At 52.2% G+C, this 8,733-nt stretch overlaps 1 protein-coding gene across 1 annotated transcript in view; it reads right to left on the reverse strand.

Annotated features, from left to right (window-relative positions):
* ENKD1 (enkurin domain containing 1) overlaps positions 1-4,219 on the reverse strand; it is an 8,503-nt gene extending 4,284 nt beyond the window's left edge. The window contains exons 1-3 of the mRNA XM_008945902.1: positions 4,135-4,219; positions 3,583-3,807; positions 2,186-2,358 (exon numbers count right to left, since the gene is read on the reverse strand). Coding sequence (XP_008944150.1) covers positions 2,186-2,358; positions 3,583-3,807; positions 4,135-4,219 — 483 coding nt within the window. The remainder of the gene's footprint in view (positions 1-2,185; positions 2,359-3,582; positions 3,808-4,134) is intronic.
* Between the last annotated feature and the right edge of the window lie 4,514 nt (positions 4,220-8,733).

An 8,733-nucleotide genomic window follows, 5' to 3' on the forward strand; every position in this document is an offset into this window, starting at 1 on the left:
GCCAGGAGGCTCAGGACTCTCCAATCAGTCAAGAAGACGTGCCTTTACATGGCGTAGCTGGTTCAAAGTCAAACGTGCCTCTGATCTCAGGAGCGTGCTGGCAGGACACAGAGTGCACCATCTCCCTCCACTCGAGCTCCGAGACCACCAGAGCCCTTTCCAAGGCAGCTGCTACAATGAACAGCCACAGGGACAGATGAGAGAAATGAAACTGCATTAGACATCAAGATCTAACAGAATGAACTTAATGCCTGAGCAGCAGCTCCACAGAAAACAGAGATCCTTCAAAGGGAAAACCTCAGCTCTGGGAGAGACACAGCAACAGTTAAAGCAACGTGAGTCAGCACCAGGGCCTCCTGCCACCTCTCTCTGGAGGAATCCAGAGAGCAACACGAAGAAACTGTCTGTGCAGAGACCACCCCCTTTCCCCAAAACAAAAGGAGAAGTGATGTCAATCTTCTTTTAACCCACAGGATTTGTCAAACGAGCGTAGGCTTCTGTTCCTAAAGCACACATGGGTTTGCTCCTGTGTGTGTAAATGTCACAGACGTCAGAGGCACACCAGGAAGAAGGGACACAGCATTTGCAGCCACTGGCTTGGAAATCATCTTGCCAATTTTGCAGTTGTTATCAATACACACAACTTCAGTGTCAAAAGTTGGCCCAAAGGCCACAGGCCAGAGGGGAGCAATCCAGAGATGAGGAGGAACCCGAAGGCTCCAACTCCAGCAAGGAAGCACCAAGGGAAGGCCCATGCAAGTGACAGTGCTCAAGGCATCTCCCAGCTTACATCCACCACCTGCACTCACAGCAGCTCCTGTGTCTCTCCTGTCCAGGCAGCCTGGTTGGCTGCAAAGACTGAACAGAAATGGAGACCATGAAGGCCACCAGGGACTCACAGAAGGACAAGCCCTCTCCTGGCAGCCAACAGTCCTGAGGCTGACAGGAATGCAGGATCCAACATTTGTGAGGCTTACCAGCTGAGGCAGCAGCCTTCCTCACAAAGCTTCTCCCATGCACAGCTGAGTGGGAAGGGAGCCCTAAGGTCTCTCCTCTAGGAGGTCACTGACGAGGGTGAGCACAACACTCCCTGCTTTCTGCTGTGCTGCAGGACACCCCTGTCATCCATAGGAGCTGCAGTGCCTATTTCTGGATGAAAGAAAAGGCTAATTGAACACAGAGGTCACCTGGTCTCCCGGATCCAGGCTGATGACAATGGATCCAGCCAAAGGCACTGATGGAGCTCTCCCTTTCTCTCCTAGTGGGCCTTAACCTTACTTTCTGTATTATCAGGTACAATTCTACCAAGGCAGCTGCTTGGGTGCATTTTACAAAGCTCTCTGACAGAGGCAGTGTCTAAACACCAGGAAACCACCAGAGGAGAAAAAACTACCTAGAGGAAGAAAAAGAAACAAGTCAAAAGCAATCCAAAACCTTCACAGAGCCAGACACCTGCTCTGAACAGAAGCTGTGAATGTTTCAGCAGTTAAAACCCCTGAGGATACAAGGCAAAGCCCTGCATCCCTTCTCCCATGAGCATGAGAGAACAGGGGGTAGGTACACATGACCTTTGCAGGTTGTGCTGGAGCTACGAGGCCTCCACCCTGACTGCCTGGAGACGTCGATGTGCCCCCATAGCACAGTGGTGATTCACCAGGACAGTCGCTAGGGGAAGAATCTGGAGAGGCAGAGCCCACTGTGGGTGCAGACAGTGGTGAGAATTAGACTGAAGTCTGATGCAGCCCACAGGTCAGAACACTGCAGCCCTCTGGCACAAACCCCAGCCAACCATAGCCACAAACACTGGGAAGCTGCAAAGCCAGCTGGATGCACCTCTAGACAGGGAATGTGGCCAGGAGGGCTGCTCTGCACCCCCCAGAAACCACCTTTAAATCCCTAACAACCAACGGGACAAGTAGGAGCCCTCAGGCCAATGGGTGGTTTTCCTCTTCTCAGCTTCCCCTGCATGGTCTGCTTGGTCAGACAGGATGGGGATTATTGCAGCAACCACCCTCCAGACCCAAGCCAAATGCTCTCACTCAGAACACAGTCCCACTGTGCATCAGCACCAAGGTGCCCTCAGACCTGTAGGCTCTGAGACATCGCCCGCTCCACCATCCCACAGAACCTCCTGGCTGGCTCACAGCCCTGGCCAGGAACGTTCAAGAGGTCAGTGGGTACTCACCTGCAGCTTGGCCTTCACCTTGGACTCCACATTTTCATACTTCTGGGATTTCCACAGAGCTTTCACAGGCTTGGGCTGGCTGTGCTCTTGGGCTTGCTCCTTCTCTCTGCACTTTTTCTGAATCTCCTTTATTCGCCTCACATTTTCCTTCTCGTGGCCCTTGGGATCTTTCCCTGCACACCAAGGGGACACACAGCCTTCACCCCTCAGACAATGCCAAGGGATACAGGCTCTCAGACCACTGGCACCAGAGCCCACAGCTCTGTCTCCAGAGCTGGTCCAACCACCCACAGAACAGCAAGCTCCCAACTGTCCTGTGGAGAAGACAACCTATGCATGCTTCCCATGTTAGATGCACGTTCCCAGATTGACCGTCTTCTGCCAGAGCATCGAGGAGCATCAGCACAGGTCTGTGCACGTTCCTGGTTTCACAGGCTCCCTTGTTCCAAGAGAGTGTGGCTCAATTGTCCCATAGTCCAAAATGGCATAGTCCAAAATGTCAGCACCCTCTCAAGACAAGGTCAATTCCCTGTGTAGCATCCTGTGGTGTTTCTCAAGTGAAGAGAGACAGAGTTCATGGCAGCCAGAGGCACCAACCTGTCTGCTCCTGGTTTCAGGGTCAGCTGTTGTCCCTCATTGTATTCAGGGGGACATAATCAAGACTATGGATTGCATTTTCTGGTTTTGAATCAAAACTGGTCTTTCCTTGGGCTCCCCAAGACAGGGGAGATCTCAGCTGACACAACCAGACCCTCTTCCATTCTCTTCCTGCTTTGACACAGCAGTTGTAGCAGCCACCAGCTGGTGTCCACCAAGCTGGCACCAGGCAGGGCTACGGGCAATGCCAGCACATGGAGTAAACTAAATGACACCCAGTGCTCAGCTTTATCTCCTTCCTGGACCTCTGAACGTACTCTGGGTGACCTCCTAGAGATAGGAATATCTTTCACAAAGATGTTCTCAGCATCCACATATACTAACAGTCTTCCCAAATCCTGCCTGGCTCCAGTAGCAAGGCAATTAATGCCACAGACTAAACACCCTCTATACACTAAGATTTCACTTGAGCCATCTTTGACTATAAAGATCCTGGTTATACACAGAGGTAACAAACCAGAAGGGCTTGATTTATTTCCAGCATCTCTCAATAGTCCCTCATCCATGACTAGTTCCTCAAATCCAAATTAAACAGCACCTCTTCTTACAGTCCCTGCTGGGCCAGGCTTGCATCAGGGAGGCGGTGGCAGGACAAGCTCCAGCATGGGTGACAGCCTGGGGACACTGCCAGCCAAACGGAAGAGTCAGGGCAAGCAGGCAACAGATCCAAGGAGTCCACCTCAACCCCTGATGCTTCATCCCTGGCCCCAAACCCAGCTCGGGCCACCAGCCGTACTTACTCTTGCCAGGCAGCTCCCTGTCGAGGGAGATCCCCTCGAGCTGCAGTAAGAGACCGAGTGTCCCCTTCCGCCCCTTCTCCAGGAAGTCCTTTCCACTGGGGCGAATGCGAGGGGCTGGCTGGACCTGGTGGGCAATGCCCAAAGCATGGTATGGGTTAGGAAGTGGGTCCAGGGAGCCAGAGGTGAAATCCAGCTTCTGAGCATTCCCTTCCAGTCTCCCTCGAGCTACCGAGAAAGGAAGAGAAGGAGATTATCAGGAAACAGTCTCACCTTATGGTTGTCTTCAGCCACAGCCTACAAATAACACTGAAGAACCCAATCCACCTCTATGTTACTCCTCTTTTTCAACCTATTTTTATTTATTTATCCTATTTTTCAGCCAGCTGTACAGACAGGCCACCTTTAGGATCAGCTTCTGTGAGGCAGCAGAAGCACCTGCACCAGTCTGAGTGAAGAGTGTTGAGGATGCCAAAGCATAAGGACATCAAATGAGCAAGCTGTGTTGTGCCTACATACAAACCCACACATTCATCACAAGCACCAGGGACTCACCTGAGAAGGGGCGCTTGTAATAGTTTGGAAAGAGCGTAGGATCTGGAGGAATGGGTCCAGAAATCCTGGATGGCCCTTCACACATCCTGCCACTGCTCTGCCTCCACCACAGAAACCTGCCACCACTGAGAACAGAAAGAAACAGGGCTCACTGTGCCATGGGAAAGCTACATTTAATGTTATGTATATCTAGGGCTGAACTTCTGACTTTCCTTAGAGAGCTCACAGCCAGCTACAGAGGAGACCTGCAAGTAGGAAACCACCCAAAATTGGACTCTGTGCAGGTGAGGGAAGGGATCCAGCACCACTGTCCCCATTGTGGGGCTAACTGGTGTTTTTACCAGTGTTGAACCTGACATGTCCACAGTTGCTGGAATATCAGTATCCTCAGCACAGAAAATCCTTCCTGGCTTTGCTCTCACAGAGGAACATTTGACACAGCGAAGCAAGCAGGGGTCCAGCTGCTCTAACCGCCCTGTGTGCCTTTAGTGAAGGGGAAACAAAAGGCAACTGGGCATCACCTGACACATTTTAGCTTTAGGTTTGAATGATCTTGTACCTCGGGCTCTCTGTGGTTCCAACACAACCATGGTTTAGTGGTCATGGTCACGCTGGTCCCTGCTGCCTCTCCTCCCCACGACAGGATGAGCACAGATCCTTCCAGCACAGGAGCAGCCAGCGTCTGCTTCCCTGAGATGCTCACCAAGATCTCATGGACAGCATCTTATTGCCTGCAAAAAACCTGAGGGACTCGCTCCCCACTCCAAAAATGAGGATGGAGGATGGCACCATCAACAGGCACCAGTTGCTGGTAAGCTTTTGGCAGATGCCACAAGAGCTTCAATACCTTCTCAGAGTCGTGATGTGATTTCACCAGCAGCTTGGCTGGAGCCATCGCTGTGAGAGCTGGGGCTACAACCTGCACGCCCTGACTCCAGAGGCAGTAATTTAAAGATTTCTGAGACAGCTGTATGGGAAGAACCCCTTTCAGGATCCTGGGCACGCCAGCACTGACGGGACGCAGCACCCGCGGTTTAATTTATAACCCAATAAAGGATCGGGGCCAGGCTGAGTGGGTCTGAGTCACAGCAGCTAATGCACTGCAGCCCTCCTTGCTAAATCGCCCCTGCTGACATGAGACCCATTAGCAAAAAGCTGTTATTCATCTCCCAGGCACAGCTGCAAAGGCAATGGAAGCAATGCTGACTGTCGCACACCAGCATGCATGTACAGCCCGTACCCAGCTACTCTGGCAAAGCTGTTTCTGAAGAGCAGACACAGACTGGCAGCCTGAGAAAAGGACCCTTGATATCATTTAATCCCCATGCTAATGGATCCAGCTAAGCCAGAATAGGCTCTCTTATTCGAGGGGAAAAAAAAAAAAAAAAAGTGTTCACTCCAAGATCACTCCAGAAGAGCTACTGGCCTTGAAATTCATATCTGATCTCAGTCTGAACTTGCCTTCAACGCCCATGATTTACAGGAAAAATGGGAGGCAGGGGATGGAAGGCTCTTCATACCTTCACATCAGGGGCATTTCACATCCCAACAGCACCCTGTCCTGCTGCAGGGGATTTGCAAATGACACCCACTCCCTGATTTGCAAGTCACACCGCCTCTGAATTGGGAGCTTGCAAGATCAGACAACCTTGTTACAACAGGCAGCACCTCGCCTATCTAGGGAATCATGGAATGCTTCAGGTTGAAAGGGACCTTTAAAAGCCATCTGGTCCAACCCCTCTGCAGGGAGCAGGGACATCCGCAACTAGAGCAGGTTGCTCAGAGTCCCATCAAGCCTCACCTTGAATGCCTCCAGGGATGGGGCCTCCACCACCATTCTGGGCAGCCTGTTCCAGTGTTCCACCACTCTCACAGTAAAGAACTTCTTCCTAATGTCCAATTTAACTCTACCCTGCTCTAGTTTAAAATCATTGCCTACAGCAAACTCCCCTATGTGGGACACAAGCCTCCAGCGTCAGCCTCCCAGCCCTGAAGAGCAGCAGCCAAACTTTAGTTAACAATGACGGGCATGGTTTTCCCAAGCTGCTGCTATGCTACAACCAACCACAAGTGTATTTGGGGGACCCAAGTAAGAGAACCTCATGGCTCACTTCTGCCAAAAGGGGATACGTGGATCTTCTCCATTGCTGTACCCACCTTTCTGCTCCACCTCCTGTACCAAGCCAACTGGACTCATTACCCCTGCATGAAACAAGTCACTTCTTTCCCTGTGTTAGTCTTCTGCCTGTTTACCCTTCTGTCCAGAAGCAACCTGGCTTTTACCTCCGTGACAGGGGTCAGAGAAGCTCTGGAGGGGAACACAGGAGGAGCACATGCTTGTGAATGCAGAGGAGAGAGGAAGAGGAATGGGATCAGCCCTTTCCAGCAGCCCTTTCCTGAGCGCCTGGCTCAGCCACTCCATCCAGTCTGCACCCAGGAAAGCATCATCTCTATCACCACATTAGAAACTTAAGTGTCCAGGATACAGAATCCAGCCTGTTGCCCCCAGAAAGACACTACTTAAGGCACTTGCAGGCTGTGAGACATAGGCAGGCTCTGCAAATGCTGCAAGCCACAGGGCTGCACCAAGGCCCTTCTGCACCCTGCACAGCTACAAGAGGCACAGGGCAGCTACCTGAAAAACCCAGTGACTTTTGCATAGCTTACTCACCCCATCCAAGCCCAGCTGGCTGCTCATTTCCCTGCCAGGACCACAGCTTAATCCTGGCCTAGGAGCCAATCAACACAGGCTACAGCCCTACAGCGACACCCCAGCAACCCTGTAAGTGTAAGCACCATTAATTTGCCTCTTTCTGCCCTTTGCCCGAGCTTACCAAGTGGTAAAAACACTCCTTATCCTCCCAGAAAACACATCTTTCAGAGCTCATATGAAGCACAGCTTCCTTTCATGGCTTGTTTTTAGCATCATAGTGGAGGAAACTATAAAACATGGGAACAAGCAAGGCCTTGGCAGGTGTTTTTCACAGCCTGTACCTGCTTCATTTGACTTTGAAGCACTCTCTCTTCCTCACAGATCACATTTTCACTGTGCCTGGATCCCTAGCCAGGAATTCACTACCACACACAGACCTAAACCAAGCCCAGCTTCATGCCTTTATGAATGAACCACTACAAAAAGCATGGGAAAAAAAGATCCCACAGCTGTGATAAGCAGAACAAGTCATCTGCAACAAATCAAAGGGCTAAACTCCACACAGCTGGCCTTGGCTGTTGGCTTCCTCCCTCGTCAGTTTTAGCTGAAACAGGAATTAGCACCAGAGCAACTTCTGTGCCCAAAGGCCACACCAAAATGGGGAGGTGTGTGGATCTGGGGCTGGAGCTCCTGCAGAACTGGGGGTCAAGAAATTAGGTCAATGCGCTGTGAACCTACTCAGTGATGTTAGTTCGTGCCTGTGCTTTTCCCTTGCAGACTGCAATGGGAGAGGTTAATGTTCTCCTTTTAATACTATTCCCCATGCAGGTTCCCTCAGGTACCACCAGCTCCTCCCCAGGAGCCATTTGGCCTTTTGTCTCTCTGAAAACAAAGAGAGACAGGTGCAGCCAAGTGTGATGGTGGCATTTGCACGGGGGAACATCTGCACATTCCCTCCTCAGAGCTGTGCACGTGTCCACCAACGACCCTTTAGGAACCAGCCCAGCTTGTGCAGCCTGCCCCCGAGGCCTCAAACGTGCGTCCTGCAGCAGCCCCACGTGGGAGGGGCGTGAGGGCTGTGCTCGGTACTGGAAGGTGGGCAGAGACCGACGCAGGTACCACAGAGCTGGAGCCAAGTCAGGAGAGCAAGGAAGAAAGGGTGACACACCTTAACACGTGAGACTCCTCTTCGACGTGAAGATGAGCCACGTGCCGAGTTTACAGGACCTGATGAGCGACAGCGGGTCCAGCAACGGAGACCAGAGCTTGTGTCGCAGCCTGCGGCCTCCCCTGGCTGTGCTGTTGTGGGCCATTAATGCCATCATAGAATCATGATGGAAGGGGCCTTTAAAGGCCACCTAGTCCAACCCCCCTGCCAACTTCTCCAACTAGGTCAGGCTGGATGAGGCTCTGAGCAGCCTGACCTTGAATGTCCCCAGGGATGGGGCCTCCACCACCTCTCTGGGCAACCTATTCCAGTGGTCAACCACCCTCATATTAAAGAACCTTTTCCTAATGTCTAACCTAAAACTACCCTTTTCTACGGTTAAAACCATTGCCCATTGTCCTGTTGCTGCAAACCCTCAAGAACAGATCTTCCTCTGCCTTCTTACAGGCCCCTTTCAGGTATTGGAAGGTGACTGTAAAGTCCCCCTGAGCTCAGCCTGGCTTCTCAGCAGAGCTGCTCCAGTCCTCCCATCATTTCCATGGCTCTCCGCTGGACACACTCCAGCAGGACCACCTCTTTCCCGTGTTGAGGGCTCCCGAGCCAGGCGCAGCAAAATCCAGCCCAAATCCGTGATTTACCCCGCCGTTCTGGAGCACGTGTGGAAATCCGAGACCACACCGAACCCCGCTGGGCACCCCGAAACCCCTCCCCGGCTGCTTCCCCTGCGGCGGGAAGGGGGCGGGCGGGAGAAGCGGAGCCCAGGGTGCAGCCGCGGGGT

The sequence above is a fragment of the Merops nubicus genome, unplaced genomic scaffold (genome assembly GCF_000691845.1).
Source record: "Merops nubicus isolate BGI_N331 unplaced genomic scaffold, ASM69184v1 scaffold15520, whole genome shotgun sequence".
Taxonomy (NCBI): Eukaryota; Metazoa; Chordata; class Aves; order Coraciiformes; family Meropidae; genus Merops; species Merops nubicus.